Source organism: Triturus cristatus, chromosome 9 (genome assembly GCF_964204655.1).
Source record: "Triturus cristatus chromosome 9, aTriCri1.1, whole genome shotgun sequence".
Lineage (NCBI taxonomy): Eukaryota > Metazoa > Chordata > Amphibia > Caudata > Salamandridae > Triturus > Triturus cristatus.
This window is the reverse complement of record NC_140592.1, coordinates 950,229,004-950,253,335: the sequence shown is the minus strand read 5'-3', so window position 1 is coordinate 950,253,335 and position 24,332 is coordinate 950,229,004. Positions and strand designations below refer to the sequence as shown.

General features: G+C 43.0%; 1 protein-coding gene across 4 annotated transcripts in view; it reads left to right on the top strand.

Moving 5' to 3' along the window:
* The window catches only part of LOC146799131 (cholesterol 24-hydroxylase-like), a 254,690-nt gene that overhangs the window by 135,053 nt on the left and 95,305 nt on the right, over positions 1-24,332 (top strand). For 2 of the 4 annotated variants that reach the window (XM_085626570.1, XM_085626568.1), the window contains exons 5-8: positions 7,614-7,700; positions 12,886-13,024; positions 16,054-16,167; positions 23,127-23,283. In XM_085626570.1, the coding sequence (XP_085482696.1) occupies positions 7,614-7,700; positions 12,886-13,024; positions 16,054-16,167; positions 23,127-23,283 (497 nt within the window). Of the gene's footprint in view, positions 1-7,613; positions 7,701-12,885; positions 13,029-16,053; positions 16,168-23,126; positions 23,284-24,332 lie in introns of all 4 variants that reach the window. The other 2 variants (XM_085626571.1, XM_085626569.1) reach the window with 1 other exon arrangement.

Sequence of the window (24,332 nt, the reverse complement as noted above, 5' to 3'; positions counted from 1 at the left end):
AAGGTCTTGACCAAAATTACACGATAGGCGCCAACGTAACCCAATTTTTGATTTGATGCAAGTTCGCATTCCCTTATGCCATGCACACTGTGACTCACTGTGAGACATTCATCTATAGGTACAAATGGAAAACAATCACTATCGGCACTTAAAACCAGAGTAAACCAAATTAGAAGATCCTAGTGCCTGGTAATGTGTTGATAATGAATCATCTAGATCAATAAAAAACAGTATTCTGGCACTGAAAGGAGACAGTCTGAAAATGACAATGGACTAAAGGGCTTTGTGGAAGGTCACAAGGGTCTTAATAAATCCAGCCACGAAGAAGCAGCAGTAAGAGACTATGGGGGAGATATACCAAATCTCCACGCAACGACTGTGCTGCGTTGCTCGACCGGGAAGGAGTAGGAGAGCACTATATTTTCAAAGATATGTCTCTCTCTTCCCCTTCCCCTTCCCCTTGCGCCTGCGCTGATTACAGCTGCAGTGCGCCACGCGGCACCTTAGCACCATAACGCTAGGGTGTGTGTGTGAGTCTAGCATAGTTTTTGTACAGGAAGGCTACCCTTCCTGTACAAAATACTATGGCTAGACACGAGGGAAAGCTTTTCCCACTTTGTATGCGTCCTGCACAGTGCAGCATGCATGCAAAGTCAAAAAAGGAAGGAGAAATGAAAGCATTTCTCCTTCCTTGCACCTAGTTGAGAAAGGCGCAGTTTTCTCACGCTAAACCCAAACTACTGTATTTAGTAAATTCCGTTTAGCGTGAGAAACCTTGTGTGGTTGCATGGGAAAGCCCATGCACCACCCTTGGCATGCCCCCATGGCGCCAAGTAATGCGAAGCAGCGCTATGTGCTGCTTCACATTACCTTTACGTTATTTCCAGAGCTAAACAAGTTCAGCGCTGGAAAGTAAATTTAGAAAAAAAGATTCTGTGCCGTTTTGTGGCACTTTTGTGACGCAAACACGACGCAAAATCTTTGGAAATCTCCCCCTATGTGTAGTGTTACAACATTGTAACAGTACAAAATTGGCCTCGGCTGCCAACATTACAGGCAGGGAATACAACTAGGGAACACACAATAGAAATGCCCAGTATAGATTCCCATTACATAATGTAGCTTATGGTTCCGTGAACAATAAAAATTGCAAGGGAGTTAAATCAGAAGTTGTGCCGCCTGTGACAGTCCCTGCGTTTGCCACCCTGAAGACACAGGTAAGAGTGGGGGGTGCTGGCAATCCCTGCGACAGACGCAGGTAAGAGCATGGGGTGAGCCGCCGCCCCCCCACCCTTGCTACGACACTGAGTTAAAGTGGATTACTATCTTGATAGCAGTTCAGCCATAAAACGAATAGGTTATGAAATCCCCACATTCTGACTCGTAGAGTCGCCGCGATATATATGCATTTCTGGCACGAAGCCCAAACCATTGCCACATAACGTTACTAGATATATTAATTGCATCCTCCTGGTCCATTGGGCCCAGAAACTACAAATACAATAGTAAATTAAAAATCTCACACATTTCAATATATGTGCCACACTTTGCCTCTGCACCCATGCAGTGCTCTGGATGTGGGTGGAGAGGCAAATCATCTGTCAGAAGGCATGCTGACTGTGTGCCACAAAGAGGTAGTGCACAGTCATTGTGCAATCTTGGGCCACCCTTGCAAGGGACATAGGGGGACCTATGGACACACCATACATCAACCTGTGGGTGGGTGGGCGGGTGCATTCATTCACTGCACCTACCAGCAAGGGAGATTTCTTCCCTCATTTCAAAAGCAGGCTGGGTGCGGCCTGTCGTGTGAAAGACAGAGGGCAGGCACAAGTTTGTCTTTGCACTGGGTGACACCATGTTATCTATGATAGAATATACTGACCAGGTCTGCGCCCAGTGTACCCATTTAAATGTGCACCGTAGTGCAGACTATGGCAGTGTGCCCTGTATAGAATACAGCCTCTGATGTTCCTGTGATCTTGCTTGGAACTGGGATATCTGCACACTGTCATATTGATCCTAGATGTCTTCTAACCATACCTACCTTCTAACCTTACCTTACCAGACAGTAAACTAGTGACAAAAATAGGATCAAGGGAGCCTTGTGAGGATCTAATCCTCCTGTACCCTATGGTGGTTTCACCAAATGCTCCAGCAGGCCTTAAATCCTTGACTGAATGCAAGGTTCAGAAGGGGCCCTTCTGCGCTCTATATCATCAACTTAGGTTGGTGAACTTATGTGCATCCCTCAATTACTGGTTTGCAGGAGTTCATGGATCCAAGTTTCAGTCGACTCCTCTTCACATCTAGCTATATCCTGGACTGCAGATATTATCAAAGTCCAGGGAAGTTGCATGCTTGTGGCTCAATCAGCCTAGTGCAGGCATTTCAAGCCCTTTGTTGTATCTAAGGGGCAAATTTATGAGACTCTTGCATCACGTTTGCACCACACAAAGTGGTACATGCGTGCCACAAGGCTCTGAGTCAGATTTATGAAGCCATGCAAAGCCACATTGCGTGGCTTTGAGTGGCCTTTTTAGAAATAGGGTTTTCTGGTTGGCTAAGATATGCATTCAAGCCAGGCAGAACCCACCACTCTCATCAGGGTAAGCTAGATACACACTAAAGACAACCTGTGCTCACCCTCTGGTAGCTTAGCAAGAAGCAGACAGGCCTATCAATTGAGACAATGTGTAAAGCATTTGTGCAACACCCACACACAGTAGCACAATGAATTCAACACAGAAAGACGCCGCACTGGTTTAGAAAAATAAAGCAGGTTTATCTGATAAAAATCTGAACAAAACAACCAAAAATTCAATGCATGCTTTTCAATTTATCCCAAAAAACGTATTTGATATTCACAGTGCTAGTAACACGTTTCACTTCTCTGAAGATAATTTAAGGTACTGGAAAGAAATGACCAAAGCAAAGAACTTTATCAGTATGTGGTGTATTTGTAGACATCCCTCACAGTCCTCAATGCGGAAGTGTCTGGATGGCCCCTCAAGACCAGTGGGGCATACACACTCCCTTTTGAGTCCTTCAGAGAGGTCTCCATCGAGCACACAGAAAAATGATGGCCACAATTGAAAGTGTGTCGGGAGCCCTCCGGGAGCACTTGGACCGCTCATGGTAATGTACCTAGAGCCACACGAAAAGGAGCGCAGGACAGCTTTGTGGCTTTAAAAAGGCCCAGCACACCCACAGTACCTTCGTGTGGCTAGGGCCTCGATCGGAGAGTTCATAGCCAAAAGCAGACCCTCAGGGCGTCACTGTGGGAGTCGTGCCACAGAAGGGCCGGCATGCCTTGGAAGCAAAACCGTATGTCTGCAAATGTAATGGTCATTTCACTTGAAAATGTGTTGTCTGTAATTGGCAGTGTGCTACCACACCATGCATACTCCACTCTGCACCACTCCCCGCCATTGCACTCTACTCCGCACCACTCCACTTTACACCACTCAATGCCACTAGAGTCTTCGTCACTCCAGTCTACCCTGCACAACTCCACTCTATGCCACTCTACTCTGTCACTCTGCAACACAGCACTCTATGCCACTGCGCGCTATGGCACAACTCTGCGCCAAAACACTTTGATCTGTAACACTCAGCACTACTCCCCTGCACTCTATGCTAATCCACTGTATGCCACTCTGATCTACTCTGCACCACAGCACTCTATACCACTGCACTCTTTGCCACTTTACTCTACACCATTCCACTCTATGCCACTCTACGCCACTGCACTCTACTCTAAAACAATCTATCTATGCCACTCTGTTCCGTTCTGCACCACTCTACTCTATGCCAATCTACCTTAAACCACTGCACTCTTCGCCAATACACTCTACACAACTGCACTTGCCACAGCACTCTACTCTGTATGACTCTGTCACTGCTCTCTATGCCATTCTACACCGTGCCATTCTAATCGACTGCACTCTACGACAATCTACTGTGCAAGACTGCACTCCGCCACTGAATTTTATGCCACTCTACTCTGTATTACTGCACTCTAGGGCAGCCCACTCTGCATCACTCCACTCAACTCCACGGCACTTTACACCACCCTTTGCCACTGCAATCTACTGTATGCCGCTGTGCTCTTCGCCACTGCACTGTATGCAACTCTACTCAGCACTACTCCATTCTGCACCCATGCACTCGACTATGGACCACTCTAAACTATGCCACTGCATTCTACGGTGCTGCAGTGTATGCTGCTGAATTCTGTGCTGCTGCAATCAATGCAACTGCACTCTACGTTACTATACTGCAACACTCTACACCAATGCACTCTACATCAGCCCACTGTACTCGATGCCACTCCATGCCATTGCACTCTACTCTGCAGCACTCTACTCTGCGCCACTGCACTCTATGCTACTGCACTCTACTCCACTGCACCACTGTAATCAATACCACTGTACGCCACTGCACCCTAAACCAATGCACTCTACACCGCTGCACTCTTCAACACTCTACTCTGCACCACTCCACTCTATGGCATTGCACTCTACGCCACTTCACTCTGCACCTCTCTACTCTGTACCACTATACTGTATGCCACTCTACTCTACACCACACCACTGTACTGTCACTCTACTCCATACCACTCTACTCCATGCCACTCTACCCCACTCTATCCTACTACAGTCTACATCACTCTGCTCTAGTGTGCACCACGCCACTCTACACCATTGCACTCTACAACACTCTACTCTTCAACACTGCATTCTCCGCCACTGAACTCTCCGCCACTCTACTCTGCAGCTCAACACTCTATGTCAATTCAGTTTACACCACTATATTGTGCTTCACTGCACTTTACGCCAATGTACTTTGCATTATTCTGTTGCTTGAGTTCAAAATCCCTTAAAAAACAGAAGACAAGACGCGTTTGGCAAAACAGTAACAGTTTGTTTAATTAAACATTACGGCCGGGAGAACAGTTGCAGGCACACAGTCTAAGGACAGTCTCAATTTACAATTGATAGGTATCCTTCTTATATGCAAAACATTAGAGGTTGGAAAAGTTTACCGCGTAACCGGTGAGGAATGTTGGTTAACCCCTTCGGTGCGCAGGACATCCGGGAGCCGTCCTGCGCCACGGTGCTCATGTGCGCAGGACGGCTCCCGGCTGTCCTGGAACATGGCAACGGAAATCCCTCTGGTGCAGGCACCAGAGGGATTTCTATTTCTCCCTGTAGCCTCCAGAGCTGGGCAACAGCTTCCCCAGCTCCCGAGGATGACCCCCCCCCGCCCACCCGTTTCAGTGAAATTACGATCAGCGCGCACTGAAACTGAAACTGAAATGAGCCTTTAGGCCTTTAGGTTTTGGGCCCTTGCCTGTTGCGGGTACTTGGGCCCCCCACACGAGTGAGGCACCATTTTTATCAGGAGACCTGGGGAAACACTGGGTGGTAGGAATTTTGTGTCAGCCTGGTGATGCCACAGCTTTCCCACACAAAAATGTGTGGAAAAAGTGATTTTTTTCAGCTAAATTGTGGTTTGCAGGGGATTCTGGGTAAAAAAACGTTGGGGGATCCACGCAAGCCATACCTCCCTGGAATCCACCGGGTGTCTAGTATTTAGAAATGTGTGAGTTTGGTAGGTTTCCCTAGCTGGCCGCTAAGCATGGGGCCAAAAACCCAGGTGACCCCCCTTGCAAAACCAGGTTGTATTGTGATAGGCAACTTTGATGTCGCCTCAATCCATTTTGGGCCCTTGCCTGTCAGAGGTACTTGGGTCTCCCACACGAGTAAGGCACCATTTTTATCGGGAGACCTGGGGGAACGCTGGGTGCTAGGAAATTTGTGTCAGCCAGGTGATGCCACAACTTTCCCACACAAAAATGTGTGTAAAAGTGATTTTTTTCGGCTAAATTCTAGGTTTGCAAGGGATTCTGGCTAAGAAAACGTTGGGGGATCCTTGCAAGCCATACCTCCCTGGAATCCACCGGGTGTCTAGTTTTCAGAAATGTACAGGTTTGTTAGGTTTACCTAGGTGCCGGCAGAGCTAGGGTTCAAAATCTACAGCCAGGCACTTTTCAAAAAAAGGGTTAGTTTTCACTGTGAAAATGTGGTGTTTCCACGTTGCGTTTTGGGCCGTTTCCTGTCACGGGCCCTAGGCCTACCCACACAAGTGAGGTACCATTTTTCTCTGAAGACTTTAGGGAAGATGGGGTGGGTGGAATTTTGTGGATCCACGCAGATTCCAGAACTTTCCACTACAGAAATGTGAGGAAAGCGTGGTTTTTTTTTTTTTTTTACAAATTCTTAGGTTTGCAAGGGACTCTGGGTAACAGAACCTGGTGAGAGCCAGTCAAGTCACCATCCTGGGTTCCCCTGGGTGTCTAGTTTTCAAAAATGTATAGGTTTGCTAGGTTTCCTTAGGTGCTGGCAGAGTTAGGGTTCAAAATCTACAGCTAGGCACTTTGCAAAAAAAGGGTCAATTTTCCCTGTGAAAATGTGGTGTGTCCACGTTGCGTTTTGCGCCGTTTGCTGTCTCGGACACTCGGCCTACCCACACAAGTGAGGTACCATTGTTCTTGGAAGACTTTGGGAAATGCGGGGTGGGTGGAGTTTTGTGGATCCACGCAGATTCCATAACTTTCCACCACAGAAATGTGAGGAAATTTTGTTTTTTTGACAAATTTTTAGGTTTGCAAGGGATTCTGGGTAACAGAACCTGGTGAGAGCCAGTCAAGTCACCATCCTGGGTTCCCCTGGGTGTCTAGTTTTCAAAAATGTATAGGTTTGCTAAGTTTACTTAGGTGCTGGCAGAGTTAGGGTTCAAAATCTACAGCTAGGCACTTTGCAAAAAAAGGGTCAGTTTTCCCTGTGAAAATGTGGTGTGTCCACGTTGCGTTTTGCGCCGTTTCCTATCACGGGCCCTAGGCCTACCCACACAAGTGAGGTACCTTTTTTCTCGGAAGACTTCAGGGAACGTGGGGTGGGTGGAATTTTGTGGATCCACACAGATTCCAGACCTTTCCACCACAAAAATGTGAGGAAAATGTGTTTTTTTTGGACAAATTTTGAGGTTTGCAAGGGATTCTGGGTAACAGAACCTGGTTAGAGCCACACAAGTCATCCCATTGTGAACTCTACGCCACTATACTCTGAAACACTCTACACCAATGCATTCTGCATCAGTCCACTGTACTCTGTATGCCATTCCACTGTTTGCGACTCCACTTAATGCCACTGCAATACTCAATACTCTCTGCCACGCTACTCCTTTCTTTGCCAGTCCACTCTATGACACTCCATGCCACTCTTCTCTACGCCACTAACTTTTAGCCATGCGGAACAGCAACCACGCTGGTGTACAACATAGCTAAACACATTGGCAGAGCCTAAAACTCTTGCATAGTTGCGACCAATTGGCTTTGCTAATGCTTGTTCTATTTATTTTTGCCTTATTTGTTTAATGTAACCTCTTGACTCAAATCATGTTGCCTAGAGGTATGCGTCCTGCTTTCCGGTAAAGAGTTTAGGATGAATAAAAATGTGCTATCATGGTACAGTAGAAATTAATATTTGTTGTAGTAGTTTAGTTAGCTATATGTTCGATCAAAGTGTATTTTTTCTTTTTACATTCAGATTTATGGGTAAAGGATTGTTAACAGATACAGATCACGAACACTGGTACAAGCAACGCAGAATCTTCGACCCTGCATTCAGCCGGACGTAAGTCTCCAAGAGTTTCAAATCATGCGCTAAGGCATAAATAGACTGTCCTAAAACCACGAATTCCGTGTTTAGCTTTACTGAGCAACAAACACTGTCTTTTGGGCAATTTCTCTTAGTAAATGAAAATTTAAAAGCACAGCATGTTTGATGAGCAAAGTCAAGAATGTTAAAATAAGCACCTTCTTTCCATCCTCGTCGTACATTGCAGCTGTAATACATGCAATTGAAGGGGTCGGAATCATCAATTGAAGGGGTCGGAATCATCAATTGAGGGGGTCGGAATCATCAATTGAGGGGGTCGGAATCATCAATTGAGCATTAAAGAGAAACCTCCTGTTCATAAGATAGAGAACAATGAAAACTGGAGGTCTCGGTTTAGCTGCTGTCATAGTGGATCACTGGTCGGAGTAACAAAGGCGCCACGGACTCCCGGATAAATATACCTTGTACGCAAAGTTCAGATAACTTATTAGAAAAGAAATCATAAAATTCCACGCCTGAGAAGCTGCAAGCCATTTTATCTTTTATGGAACGCTTAAGTCTACCATGCCTTAAATATTTGTGCCTACATTCCACTAATAATATAAACTTAAAATACATAGAAGATAATTAGTGTACATGTTTCATCATAACTCCTCAATAGGCGTACATTGGACAGTCTTTGAGGAAGGATCTCTAGGTTACTTAAAAACATTTCTAGCAGCTGATGTTTTCAGGGGATAGACTTCTTCCAGCTGTATGGGATTTGTTGTAATTATTTACTTTGCATATAGGCTTTTTATTTGAGGGACTTGAACGCAGTGAGTGAACGTGTCAAATTGACTGTATCAAGTGCAGCTGTCACTTGTCGAAGCTGTGACAATAAAAGCATAGAAGGAGACCTTAACCAGCAAAGTTTTAAGGGTTTTCCATACAGATGAATGACCAGTTATGGATATCAGGGGCTTGGAAGCAAATTCCACCTCTACTCAATGATTCCAGAAAATGAACGGTCTTGGAGCTTCTTCCTGTTCTAACAGGAGACCATTAGCAAATTTGCTGATGAAGATAGGGGCAAGCTTGAAGGGCTTTATAGCTGAAAACTGAAGAGAGAAGGTGCGAGCTTCAGTTAATATGTGCTCTGTACCAAGCACAAAGGCTGTTGTTATGAGATCCATGGACAGGGCTTTAAATGAGATGAAAAAACTGGGGGGTGGGGTCTCTCAAAGGGGCGTTGCCGATGGAATTAAGGGCGTGGCTTGAAAACATGTGAGCTAAAAATCTGTGCTTAGAATAGGGTGCCGCCCGACTGGTATTTTGCCGCCTCTGTCATTGCATCCAGATATATAATACAACAAGTAACATTCTACCTACAAGAAGCCAGGAGTATTGGCTTTGTCAATGGTTGTTAGTTGCATAAGCTAAATAAGCAACAACTATGGCTTCATTGTATATGATATTGAAAATGCTCCGTTCTGAAATGATGAGACTGTGAAACAATTATTACCAGTCTCTTTGAAGTTACATCAAAGGCAGCGAAGGGTTCTACTGCTGCAGAGTTAAGATTTTTTTTTTCACCTTGAGGGTGAGGGCAAAAATGGAGAGCCCGATAGGGACCGTCTCAGCACCTGCTTTTTAGAACTGCGGGTGCTCAGCATCGGTAGGACCCGGCCCACTTAGCCCTTTCCATGGATTTTCAGCCAGTATAAACCACCTCCATCTACTTCAGGGCTTAATTTGTAAAAAAAAAACAAGTGCCTGGAGGCCACTGCAAGTTGCACCACCCATTGCCTATGCCAGCGCTGCCGATGACAATACCAATCCAACTATAACCATCACACTCCTACAAGTGTGACAGTTCAGAATATTTCAGGCCCCTGATACTATAAGGATGGATTGGGTAGCAAATATTAGTACCTTTTAATGTAAGTTGAATTAATACATGACTGTTGTATTGCTCATTTCTAAATTCGCCAGATGGTGCAACCATGTGGCATACTGACATAAGTACCAAAGGTTGAGAATTAAGTGCCGGTGCCAAGCACCGGAAACAACTAGCTCAACTTAAGCACTTGATCTACCCCTCTCACTGAGTTACCAATACCAACGGCATCAATAGCTCCGGGGCTGAAGAAGATCCATGGCATGACAAGTGGAACCCTAAGAGCCTACGCAAAAATGAATTTTCCCCAAAGAGTTTTACCCAGAGGTTTCTGAAGCTTTCTGCTGGCAGAGTCCCTGGGTCAAAGACAATGGATCTGCTGTGTTCAGTAGATCTTGTTATTCCCTTTGAGGCTGGTAATTCTATTAAGATGGAAGCCCAAGCACCAAGGGAAGCAGCCTTTACAATGTGGAAATTATCACGCAGTGCCTTTACCACACATTTTTGATCACATTTTATCGGCGTTTAATATGAGATTGTTATTGTACATTCAAAGTGAAATATCTTTGGCCCAGTTCTGGGCCGAGTTCTGAAAAAGCCTACTTGAACTTCAGGGCCTTTAAGCATAGTTAGAAGATTAACTGGGTGACAGGATGAACCAGTGGGCACAGGCAGACACTGAAGAGTGTGAGAGATGATCCGTGAGAAGACAAAAGGAGGATTTAAAAAAAGGTGGAGAGTCCGACCACTTTCTCTGTTCCTGGTCGAAAAGATTTGATTCAAGGGAATATATTATGCTTAATTCATTGCACAATATTTGAAGATGTCTCTTCTGATGAGTAAAATCATAGACCAGTAGGAGAACACATTCCTCTCAGTTGCCCTTTTCATCTGTCATAGTTAAGGCATTTAGGGCCATATGTACCAAAGGAAATTGCATTTCTTAATGAACTGAAACGCAATTTCATTCTGTTAAGAAATGCAATTCTGCCTTTCCATATGTACAAAGTGATTTTCTCTTTGCAATTCCCTAAGTACATGTGCATAGCATTTCCAAAATGTGAAATGGGCATTTAGGAAATGCCATTACCATGGACTCACAGTCGATGGTAACCATGTGCACATTAGGAAAAAGCACCCAAAACTGCAGTTTTTGGTAGTGCTATAGAGCCCACACTCGCCCCTAGGGCATTTGTATGCTTTACATGAGCAACGTATTTTTTGGATGCATCAAGGAATCCTTAGGCCCATAGGCACCCTTGGTTTTGCATTTCCAAATTTGCGCTTTCCTGCTAGGAACAAATGGTTTAGCATTTCCTAAATTCCGATTTCCTAATAGCGATCAAGACTCTGTAGGAATAACTATTAGGAAATTGCTATTTATGTACATTCAATTTTGCATTTCCTAAATAGCGATTTCTTAGGATTCGCTATTTAAGAAATGCAAACTGGGAGTTTCGTACATATGGCCCCCAAAGTATTGTATGTCTGGTTGCCTTCTGGGGTATAAAGCAATTTTGGTCTATCAAAGTTGTAATCACTCCAACCAAATGGTTTGCCACTGCCTTTGCAGGACCTTGGCCTCAACATTGATGAGGTAGATTAGCCGACAGGAATCACGTGTCGGGCAGACATCCTGTTTTGGCTACGACTATAATAGTTGCAATGCAGACATCATCGAAGAGGTTTCTCCTCTGAACAGCTTCATTGATCATTGTGCGCAAGTGAGGCATCAGGATGGAGGACAGGAATCTGAAGATTTCAGGTGGTCTGCCATTTCACCCTGGCATCTTCAGGGCTAGAGGTATGATAGAACAGTTTCTCAATTTTTAGAAGAAGGTCCAGCGTTGGACAGGAGTCACCAACATTACACTGGGAACTTAAATTTACTAATTTGTTGCTGGCTGTCCAGTCTGTTATTTAGTGGTCATGCCATGTTAAAGTTCCTCATAGAAATCCACAAAGGTATAGGTGATAGCCCCACCTCTTGTAACAGAGTCCCAGTGGACAGGCAAAGCTCGGGGACCATCCGCACTATGTTATCCTATGCTAGTACAGCAGTTTACTAGTTTTATTCCTGTGAAATCATCCTGGATTCTCAGGCCACTTCAACAGCCATCTGATGTAGTGAATTCAAGAGTCTTCTATGTGGTTGAAAAGGAGCATATCACTAGCAAGAGTAAAGTCCTCTTCTCGGTGGAGAAGCTCAGTATCTGGCCTGACAAACACTTTCCCTTACATTTCTCTTGCTTTTGTAGAAGGCACATCACCCGCTCACAAATGATAGACTTGAAGGCCTCCTAAAGTGTGTTGGCTCAGGGGGTTTGATATAAGTATCACATTGAAATTGAACCCAGCTTCTTCCGCAAGATACACTGTAAAAGTGTTATCAGTTTAGCCAACAAGCACTGAGGTGGCAAATGCCACGCTGCATCCTGCAGTTACCTCCACTTTAGAACTCCAGTGCTGCACACTATGATCTACCACGAGGTACAATGCAGGCATCCGAGAGTCAAGATAAATCGGAGGAGGGCATAAAAAAGACTGGCGAGATGCTGATTGACAGTCACATTCTCTAGTTTAAGCGTTCCAGGAGCGCCATATGTTACTCAATCCAAGTGCAACTATCTTGGAGCAAGGCGGCTCGATTCCTTGAGCCCTACAGTTAAACCTTATGATTGATGACTGCATTAAAGTCACCACCAGTGATCGTGTCACATAGGCGGTGGGTATTGTAAATATCATACAGCAAACCTGGCACCATCATGCATTGCCCTTGTTTATCTGAATACATTTTAGTAACCCCAATTTGGGGTGGTAACTCATTCACAAAACGGAAAGTGGCCACTTTGGACCAATTCTTCTTTGTCAATAGTGGATAACGTTTCTGGCGGAGTAGGCAGTGGTCCAAGTCACAGAGAAGCTTAAAAATGGCATCCCTGTTTTCTTGAAGGCTATTGCGTAGCTTTAACATAAAGTTCCTTTATCTAAGTACATTTGCAGACATTGTGTTTCGTTGGGCGTTACAGGCCACCATCTCTGTGATCACATCTAATCGGAGTGAATCTCAATTTGCAATCTATAGCAACTCCCTTTCATTCTAATTTTATGAACTGACTGACTAGTATATACATTTGTTTTGCAAAATTCAACATTTATTACAGAACTACTGGTCGCAAATTGCAGCCAGGTTTTGAGACCACCATAACATTTCTAGCCCCATGTGTCTCCCTGAAGCAGCGAGATATTGCTCTTCATCTGTCGTTTTTGTTGGTACTGCAAGCAGTGATGGGAATTCTCTTCTTTACGTCTATTTGAAAGGTACCTCAAGGAGATAATGGGAACATTGAATGAGAAAGCTGAGAACCTGATGGAAAAGTTGATGGAGAATGCAGAGAAAGGACAACAAGTGGGAATGCATGCTGTCCTCAATCTACTCACCCTGGAAGTTATCACTAAGGCAAGTCCTCTGTGGAATCATAGCAAGGCCAGAGCGGATCATTTTGGAAACTGGAAGAGTACAAGTTCAAATATATAAAGGAAGTAATGTACAGGGCTTTATTTGTAAGTCAGAGACCACAGTGAGCTGATGTCCTTCTCCGTTTGATACTCCATAATTTTAACTTGTACGATCAGGGGCGTAGCTCCAGGCGGGCGTATTCAGGGTGTTAAACCCCCCTCAAAATATATTCTGTAGTAAATAGTTGGATACAAGTTCTTTCGGTCAGGTAATTTGAAGTGTCTGTTGAATTTCACCTCAGAGTTTTACATGCCCACATTGCTGTTGAAGACACATACTCTCTCTCTTATGTTTTGAAGGCCTTACATATGTTGATTAGTTACATCAATATTGACATTTTTTAAGTAGCCCTAACAATCTGCACTCTTCTATCTTTCTACTGCTCCGTAAGACAACCCATCTCATGTTTTTCTATTCATATAATGTGTTTTAATATGATGTTGTAGTGTGATTCTTGGGAAATCTGAAGCTTAGTGTTATTTCTCTTTGCTGGGGGTGCTTACAACTATAAATGACCTGCCCCCTGGTAATGGACCTGAACCAAAAAGGTTGATTCAAATTAAGGGGAAAGGGCAAGTAATACCTGACAATGAGTGGGCTATGACACACCCCTGACACTAGACATACTTCTGTCACTCACTCACACAAATACATGATTTCCCTCTGTCCACATCTGTGACAAGTCACTGCTGCATACCCTGAAATTAGAATTCAGGCACCAAAGTAGTTAGTTCCTACATTCACCATCTTCTGGTTTTCTGAGCATTCTTTGGAGAATTGTAAGGGTTACCGTGACGTAAAACACTTTAATGCAGTAACCTTTTGTCTCGGCAACTTTCCCACAATAAGCACAATGATGGACACACACTGCTGGATGACCTGCAGATCACCTCCACACCCCCATGGGCCCTGATTCAAACAGGGGTGCTGGAACTAGGGTTGCTAGGGGTGCTACAGCACCCCCAGAATTACCTTAGGAGTTCAATAAGAGTTAGATCAATAATCTTGTAGCATTTGCTATGCATTCAAAGGCAGAGGTCAACTGTCCGGCACTGCCTCTGACAAACTAACTGCTCCTTAATCTTTTCTTTTTAACATAGAGATTGGGGTTTAAGTGTCCCTGTTCTTACTGTAAAGTGAGTTCATTTTGCAACAAATGATGTTGGGCGGACTTACTTTCGCCCGACATTGTAGAGGTCTGGAACCGGCCAACCTTAGGTCACCGGTTCCAACCTCAGTATTAGGATGCGACCATCCTACGGTTGGAAAAGTCCATTTTAAAATGGCAGCTTGTGCAGCTGGCGGAAAAGGTCCGCAGCGCAAGCTACCATTGTAAAATGGATGTTTTGAAACATCCCTGCACTTTGTAGCAGGCACTGCCTGCCACACAGTGTAGGGATGTTTAGGGGGGACAGTCCCCATAGCAGAGGGCCAGGGTGGGAATGGGGCCCAGATAGAGGCCCACAAAGACACCTTCCGACAGCTTTTCCACGTCGGAAAGGCTGACATGAAAAGGCTGTCGGAAAGTGCCATCATAATCCCGATGGTGGAGATGATCCTGGCTCCACCGTCATTAGGGGATTATGGTGGTTTACAGCACTCTGATGGGCTCCTTGAGCCCGTCAGAATCGTCCCACAGGTTTCACTCCGCCCGCCGTCATCCTAATACGGCTGTCAGATTGAAACCTACGGTCCCGGGCGGAAACCCTCCGACAGCTAGTCGGAGGCCTTCTGCCGACATCATACGGGCCCAAAGTGACAACCCCGCTGGGGTAAAGAGAGTGTGAAAGGAGAAGACTGCAGTATGTCAGATATTTTATGACACACAACAAAATTTGAATACTTGAAAATGAACGTTTAAAAATATTTGAAAGTATATCTGATGCAAGTAAAGAGTAAAAAATATTATTGTTTTTTCTAATTCTCAATTGTGAGGGATAGCAAGATTTTAATAACATCAAAAACAAACAAAGACAATGTACTTGTGTGAAAACTAAAGATTTCCACAAGTGACAGTTTGTGCAGCATATAAATTTGGCAGTAAAGCCGCATGCCTGATGCAAATTTAATGGCCATTTCCATAGAAAATTTCAATGAAAAACAAACACACTCTGTGTACATATAAATACATCTGTTACTCATATATTTGTGACAATGTGCTTAGAAATGCACCACTGAACATATACTACAACCCTACCATTACCCTGCTTAATGGACGTGGCTCCTGTGCTGCACTTGTCCTTTGTAGTGCTTTGATTTTTCTCAATTCTTGTAACTTCTGTGATGTAACATTGATGGCCGGACCCCCTCTCTGAAAATTGTTCCATCCTCAGTGGATTCAAAGCATCATTTCCATATTTAAAGCTGAATTACCCATGTATATGGATCACTTCATAAGTGTAAGGTTTTCACAAAACTGTTCTCCAACCCATTTCTTCCTTTGAAACAGTTGGAGTTTCCACCTTTACACCTACCAAAGAAGAACGTAATACTGGCACAATGCATGGGGTTATACTGGGAGGGGTTTATACATGGGGACTAATATGTTCCTATGTAGAATAGAACATAAAACTAAAGGATCTACTGCACAAAATTGATGGCATTCCTAGGATATCCTTTTGAACATTACTTAAAGCTTTTTCCTCTCCTTCTTTGGCAAACTAATTAGCCCATTGATGTACTGAAACAGGGCAGTTTCCGTATTTTCTCATTTTGGTCTTTTATTAAGATTGTCACTAATCATCTCAACAACATACAGGAGAACTCAGGAGAAGAGTTCATTTCTACGTTCTATTACCAAGTGCTTTGGCAGGAGTGTATTTAGAGGAGTAAGGAACAGTTGCCGCAGACCCCAACCCCTCCTCTAATATTTTGCAATACAATTGGTTGATGGGTGAGCCAGCAGGAGCAACTGAAGATTCTTTAACGTATTAAAATAATGCAAGTTGTCATTTTTCAATTATATGCAGGTAGCTTTTGGTCTGGATTTCAATCTGCTAGGTGAGCACCAAACACCATTTCCTCATCATATTGAAACAGCCTTGAAGGGGTTTCGTCATGTGTTAACGAAGCCATACACCCAGGTAAGAGACACCATCACACCTAACCCTGACTTTTACTTCTTTTGATCTGAGTTCTTGTATGTCAGTGTCTAGTTGTCCAGTAGACATTTTGACTGATTGATTGCATGCTGCAAAGGTTTGCATAGATGTGTGTTTTCTCAAAACTTTAGTGAATTCAGGATTAAATTCTATCAGTGTGAACAGTAATAGGAACATCATGAGCTTAATATCAGCCTCACCACTATGGTCCAGATCAGGGTCCTCCAGCCTTTTCTGTAGTGAGAGCTACTTCTGATCAGTGAAACTCAGCTACTGAAGGCAAAGCCACTTGCGCAATTTTATCAGACACCTCCACACCCAACTTCATTGACTTAAGCCTAATGTCCGTAGTCCTAGATACTATGGTTTAAGCAAATACTTTTATTAAGAGCACTATGACAGGGCTGCCACATGTGTCAGTGATAGCGTGGTCTTTGGAGACGTATGAAAATTAGTGCATATAAATGGGATATATGTATGGGACACCCTGTGCCGTATGTACTTGTGGCACAGGACATACCATTTTTTAATGGGAGAACTTTAAAGTGTAGGAAAATGTTGTGCCAAACATTTTCCTAATATTGAAAAATGTTCTTCATTTTAAATTTCTTCCACTTTAAAAAATGGCTTTTTGTTTTAGCTATACATATCATACTATATCTATCAGCCACTGGGAGCAAGATGTCTACTTTGTGTAAATGCTGCAATTTGAAACAGGAGAAAATGTAACTGAAGAGTTAATTTATATATGGATTGCATAAAAACTCATCATTTAAATTTTCTCTCATTTCAAGTGTCACATTTAGAAACAGCAGGCATCTTGCACCCTGTGGCCTGTGGACATGGTGCCAATTTTATAAGAGAAAAATATAACCAATTGTTTAAAGAAGAGGAATTTAAAGTGAAGAAACATGCCCCATAATATATTAAGAATTAATTGATTTAATTAAAAGTAGACAAAAAAATAAAAGCTTAGGGTCTGATTTAGATCTTGGCCGGCGCGATACTCCGTCATAACGGTGACTGATATCCCATCCGCCAAATATAAATCCCGTAGGGTATAAAGGGATTTATATTTCGGCGCACAGGATATCTGTCACCGTTGTGACAGAGTACCCGTCCGTGAAATCTAAATCAGAGCCTAAATGTTTCATAGAAATATTTGTCTTCACTTTAAATTGCTCCCATTTAAAACAATTACTGTATTTTTCAGATATAAATTTGGCACAGTGTCTACTAGCCACTGGGAGCAAGAGGCCTGCTCTCTGTAAATGCAACACTTTGAAATGTGAGAAAATTAAAATGAAGAGTTGAATTAATCATTAAGTTAACTCTCCATTTTAATTTTCTCCCATTTAAAATCATTCAGAAACATCATTTTGTCTTCACCAATATTGAGTTGACAAGGACTTCTATTTAAGAGTAAAATACCTTGGTGCATCAGTTCTTCCCTTCTGTGCCCCGCCATGAATCATAAATCTGACTGAGCACTGCTCATTCTCAGCATCTACAACCTGATGATAGTAATGTAAAATAAACACATCCTTTCCTTTAACTTTAAAAGGAAAGTGTGACCCTGTGCTTATTGAAAAATGATCTCAATGCTGCAAGCAACTCTGAAGGTGTCTGAGAGCTACGGGTAGCTTGCGATCGATTGGTTGGAGACATCTCATCCAGATTGTGATGGTCGATTGCCTTGCAGCCGCCTTATTAACTGCAATATGCCTGTCCTTCTTCAGGACCAAAGGTGTCAGTCAAAGTTGCCCATTTGTTATGGTGTTAGGTTACTGCCTCTGCATGCCTGGTGGACAATAGCCACCCTCCAAACCCAAAATTTGGGCCTTGGTCTATGTCTGTTGCATTTATAGTCACAGAGCATCCACAGGTAGAGGTTGTTGCCTTTTTGGAAATTCTTAGGTTGGGGGTGTGATATGGTATGGAGTCTGTAGCAATATTACAAAAGAGATCGACTATATTAGGTACGATTAACAGTAAGGGTGGGCAATCATTTGGGACCAATTCGAAACAAGTAAAATTCACCCACTTTAGATAGCTACAGAGAAGATTTGGGACTGATCTGATGCTTCGTGGGTGACAACAAAGCCCAATGCCAAAAGCACAGTTGCTTTTAGAAGAACTATGTAGGTCCCCACATTAATGCTAGCTGCATGCAAAGTAAATAGATTGCCTGGACTCCTGACAGAGCACTTCAAAGCACCTTCCCCAGCAGGGACATCTGAGTGCCACTAAACAAGCACTCGTGCTGGGAAGGCTGCTGTGAAGAGCACTGTCAGTGTAATTAACTTAATGAAATTATAGTTCTGTAATTACATTATCTGGTCCCTAACTGTGGCACAAGTATGTTCTGTATTTTCCTCCCTGAGTGGGCTGAGGAATTCTTGTTCTGTAAAGTATTGCAAACTTGCTACAAAAAGCAATGTAAGCTTTGGGAACAGAAATGGGAACTGCTGATGTAGAAATTCAATATTGCCACTATGGCATTAATTAAAAGATGACTGGGTATTGTGTGTGTCTTTATGAATGAGGAGAAAATGGTTCTCCTGAGTGGAACTCACTGCAGGAGGAAGTGATTAACCTGGGAGCAAATAGTACTGGAATGAATGTTCAACATCACAGAAGGTCTTGAACCAGAGAGATAACTTACTGTGTCTGGGGCGTAGAAAACAGTGATTGTCCTGATATAGTACACTGCGCAAGTTATCCAGACTTGGCGCTCAGTACACCAAAGCAGCAGACCTCTGCTCACCTATCCCATTGCCACCCATCTAAAAGAGCTGCAGCATGAGCAACATTGTGTGGCCTCAGCCAAAAGTTAGAGCCTAACTTGTGGACAAGTGTAGATATGGACTCCTTTCTTGGAGCATGACCCTGGTGCATTTTTGGCTGCACAGATGAAGATGATACCACTGCTGTCAATATCAACAGCCTTCAACTTCTCATCATCACTAAGAGCTGGCTGTCAGCCATTCCTGCACTAATATCTTCAAACTCACGATGATAATAATACAACTTGCCGGTCAAAAAAGTAGGGTCGCTGTAGCTAACGGGAGTGAGGAGGGGATAGTTATTGGATAGTCCCATCTCACAAGCAAAGAATGTAAGGGCCCACATTATGAGTCCTTCAAATGCTTGCTCTTGAAATGTGTCCTAGCCCCACCTCCTTCTTCATCTGTCACCTGAGTTGGAAATATATTCAGAATCCTTCAGGTATCCGGGATTTTGTTCAAATCAATAGGTGTATCTAAAATGGCTCCTTTCTCCTGTGAGACTTCATCATTCATTTGGGCAGATGATCCACATAATGTAAACACAAGGATCAGTAGTTGATATAGTCAAATTAGATTTTGCATGGTTGATCAATAGTTGGACTCTTGATGCACACACAGCCTCACTCAGCTCTTCTCTTTATCTCTGAGCTTCATAATGGCTGAGCACCATGCTGCCATTTTCTGACTTTGCTTTCATACCTATCCAGAATCCCCTTAAATTGTTTAAAACAATCTAAGTTTCCTAGTAAGAAATCTCTATAGCATCTAATGTGCCACCCTTCTCTAAGCTATTCCTTGAATTGTCCTGCTTCTGACTGTGGAGCCGGAATTAATTTTCTCCCATTTCAAAGTGACACATTTACAAACATCAGGCCTCTCGCTCCCAGTGGCCAGTAGACACAGTGCCATATTTATAACTAAAAAATAAAACACAGTCATGTTTTTTTAAATGAGAGAAATTTAAAGTGAAGAAAAATATTTCTATGAAACATTAAGTATTTATATTGTTCTCCACTTTCAATTAAGCCAATTACATCATAATATTTTATGAAACATGTTTCTTACCTTTAAATTCCTCTTATTTAAACATATGTCTGTATTTTTCATTATAAGTATGGCACCATGTCCGGGGCTTCTGGGTGCAAAATGCCTGATGGTTGTAAATGTAAAATTTTCTCCAATTTCAAAGTGTTGCATTTGCTACCAGTGGCTGGTAGACATCGTGTCATATTCATACCTGAAAAATACAGCCATTGTTTCTAAGAGGGAGAAATTTAGAGTGTACTTTTTTTACTCCAAATCATGAACATTTTTGTAAAGCATTTTTCTTCACTTTAAATTTCTCCCATTCAAAAAAATGGTTGTATGTTTGTGTTAAACATGTAATGGTGTCACATGAGGCGAAAGGTATGTCCTGTGCCTCAGGTACATACAATACAGGCTCTCCTTTACACCAGCACACGAATATCCCATTCATGCGCACATATGTTAATACATCCCCAAAGACCACGCTCTCACTGACACACATAGCAGCCCTGTCTTAATGCCCCTGGCTATAGTATTTTGTTCCAACCATAGTATCTGACTCTAAGGTTATTAGGTTTTAAGTCAATGAAACTGGGTGTGGTGGTGTCTGTAACACTGCACGAGTGGCTTGGCCTTCAGTAGCTCACAATGATTTTCACTAATCAGAAGTAGCTCTCACTACAAAAAAGGCTGGAGACCCATAATCTGGTATATATTTTACTCTTCTTTTCATTGCCTTGTGATGTTACTTTTTGTACATCAATGATCATTTATTGAATTTTATGTATATTTTATATTGTTAATGCACTTGCATATCGGTAACACATTTTATGTCTTTGTTCTGTATTTAAAAATAAATGAAACAATTAAAATAAAACGGTATACCGAAGAAAAAAGCATTGAAGGTTGTGACTGTGACCTTAGTGTTCGAAAGCACAATCACCCACATGTCCTTATAGAGCTGATGAAGCATCAATTGTGTGATCAAATGTTTTGGACCTGACCTTTTCTGCAGGGGCATCCCCAAGTGTTTCACGTTCCTCCTCCTATTTATTTGCTGAATTCTTTGTTGCTGGCCATAGGACTCTGTGCACTTTACTGCTGCTAACCAGTGCTAAAGTGTTTAATGCTCTCTCCTTAAAACTTGGTAGAATTAGCATGTACCCAATTGGCATATTTCATTTACTAATAAGCCTTTAGTAAAGTGGTACTACATGTGCCAAGGGCCTTTAAATGAAATGCTATTAGCGGGCCTGCAGCAGTGATTGTGCCACCCTCCTAGGTAGCCCTTTAAATATGTCTCAAGCCTGCCATTGCAGAGCCCTTGTGTGCAATTTTAAATTTCCATTTCAACCTAGGAAAATAAACCTTTTGCTAGGCCGAAATCCTCCTTTTTAATACATATAAGTCACCCCTAGTGTAGCCCTAGACAACCCACCGGGCAGGGTGCAATGTGTTTAAAACTTTTGACATGTACTTTTAAGTTTTACATGTCCCGGTAGTGAAAAACTCTTACATTTGTTTTCACTACTGCAAGGCCTATCTCTTTCATAGGATAGCATTGGAGTTGCCTTATTCCATTTTATACATGTAATTTCCAAAATGGGAGAAGATAATTAGTTCATGTTTGGGTCTCTGAAATCCTAATTCTAAATCCTAATTTATGGTGAAGTTGGATTTTAAATTACAATTCTGAAAATGCCACTTTTAGAAAGTTGGCCTTTTCTTGCCTTAGCCATTTGGTGCCTTCAGCCTGTCTCTGGTCACATGACTGAGTGTAGTTGGCAGTTGGGCTTGGGTGTATTCCTACTAGACAGCCACACACAATGGGAGCATAGGTGTGGCTGAATGTGCCATCACTGGTGAGATGGGAGGAAGGAACTGGTCTCAGCCTCACTTACAGCTGAACAAAGGGACAAACAACCCTGCATTGTCACTTCAGCCAGCTTGGCTCCAGGGCAGGGGGGGTAGGGAATTCCATGCACTTCAAAGACACTGTCTAGAAGCTTCTCCCACTTTATAGAACCAGGACACTAGTGTATAGAAGAAAGACCTTAGACACCACCACTGCAGTACACTTCTGGACCTGTGGATACTCTGCCAGGAAGAAGGGTTGCTGTGCTGCTACAAGGACTGCCGCTCTGCTGGACTGCTACTCTGATTGAGCTGCTGCTTTGCTGTGCTGACCTGCTTCCTGATGCTCTCTTGCTTGGGGATGAAGAACTGGAACTGCAACCCATCTTGAAACTAGCACCCCAGAGTAACTCAAAGGGCTAACCTGCTAGCCTCCTGACCTGAGCCCCAGGGACAAAACAGGCTCCCCAATAGCTCCTGGTCCTATCTTCATCGACTTCCTGACCCCGAAGAGGTGCCTCTCAGATCCTGGACCCTTTGTGTGGCTCTTGAGCTCATTAATTCAAGATTTTGGTCTTTTCGTGACCATGAACGGGCCCGTTCGCAGCGGAACCGCACCGCTCCCACCAAAAATCAGCACGAGCCACCACAAGCTTGTCTCTTTGCACATCAAATATCGTTCGCCCGCGGAGGACAGCAAACGCAAAGTACCAGTCCGCCCATCTGTGATACTCGACCTGCTACTTGCGCCACGCCGAACACCACCAGCAACACTCTTCTTGCTCCCAGCGTCTTTCTTCAATGCGAACGGGTATCTTGGTACAGAACTTGAGAAGATAAAACTTCAGCTGGCCTAATCTTGGACTGCAACTTGCTTCATTGCGGTCAGCCTTAACTTTTGACTTTGACCCGGTCTAGCGTGACCAGATATCTCCGGTTGGTGGTTTATGTTTTAGGCGCTATTTTACAGTTTATTTTTTTTAAATGCATAACTCCAGTTCTATTGATTGCATCTTTGTCATTTTGTTCTTTGCTCTAGTTTCCAAATCTGGTATGGGATCATATTGTGTGGAGGTTTTACTGTCTTACTGTTTGAAATGTTGCACACATTGCCTCTAAGTTAAGCCTGACTGCTCTGTGCCAAGCTACCAAGGGGTTGATCACAGGTTAATTTGGGATTGCTTGTGTCTTACCCTGACTAGGATTGTGATGCTCACACCCCGGTCAACCAGTAACCAAATTTCTAACAAACTGCCTTTCCGACTCCCCCAGTACCTGCCTCAGTATTGGCGTTTTGTGCATACAGTGAAGGAATCTGCAGCGTTTCTGCGCCAAACAGGTAAAGAATGCATCCAGAAGAGGAAACAGGCTGTTCAGAATGGAGAACAGGTCCCACAAGATATCCTGACGAGGATCTTGAAAAGCGCTGGTAAGTATACCGACCATGCTTTGTGATGTGTGAGGGCATATGTGGCTTAGGCCCTCAATGCAGGTGAACATGTGTTATTAGTGGTATTTATCTCATCTGATAAATAATGATAATGTGAGTTATGTTATGTATCATATGCAATAAATAACACTTATTAGGGTTTTTCCTCCAAAATTGGACATTATCCATACAACCTTAAAATCCAAATGTCCTGGTATTTTCAGAGCCTTTTCTTCCATTTAAAGTCCAAGTTTCACCTGCCGAAACTGAATGAGGGGTGAGAACACCTACTGTTTAAGCTCTGGGGCAGCAGTTCTTAACCTTTTGAGTTCTGTGGACTCCCTCTGAATCACGGCTGGAAGCTGGGGTGCCTTGCCTAAGCAATTTATACTATTTGAACTTCAAAACAATGCACAAAAATACAGAAACAAGCATGCATCAAACAAATACACAAAAATATGAAAGGTTTTCATTCACAAACAAAATAAAAACATCGACATTTTAATAGGAAGGTTAGAACTTTTAAAAATATTGTTTTATTTCTAAAAGATGAATCAATGTGCTAAACTTAAACTGTTGTCTATATACTCTCTAAATGCATGCTCTCTTCTTGTCGGCGCTTACCAGTGCTTCAATTGAGGCCTCCAATTGTTCATACTGGAATCTGTTTGTTGTACTTTGGCCAGTCCCAACAATCAAGCTAAGGATGTCAACTAAATTTCTAGGATCCAATGTCCAATTCCTTCACATTTACATAGTATTTTAAAATGTTCAAATCTGATTTTTCATACATACATAGTTTATTAATCTGCTAATGTTGTTATTTAATTTTCCAAACAATGGTGCTTTTATTGTTCCCTTGGATTATGTGAGTGGAAGGAGCATTGCACAGCCATTAATGCCCTCATGCATGCTGCCAATAAGAGTTTTATTGCCCGATCCTGGGGACAATAACTTCTTTTAACACCATAAGGTTGAAGACACTAACTAAATGGAGTACCCGATAAAAAATGGACAAATATGAGATGTGAAAGAAATAACTTTTAATT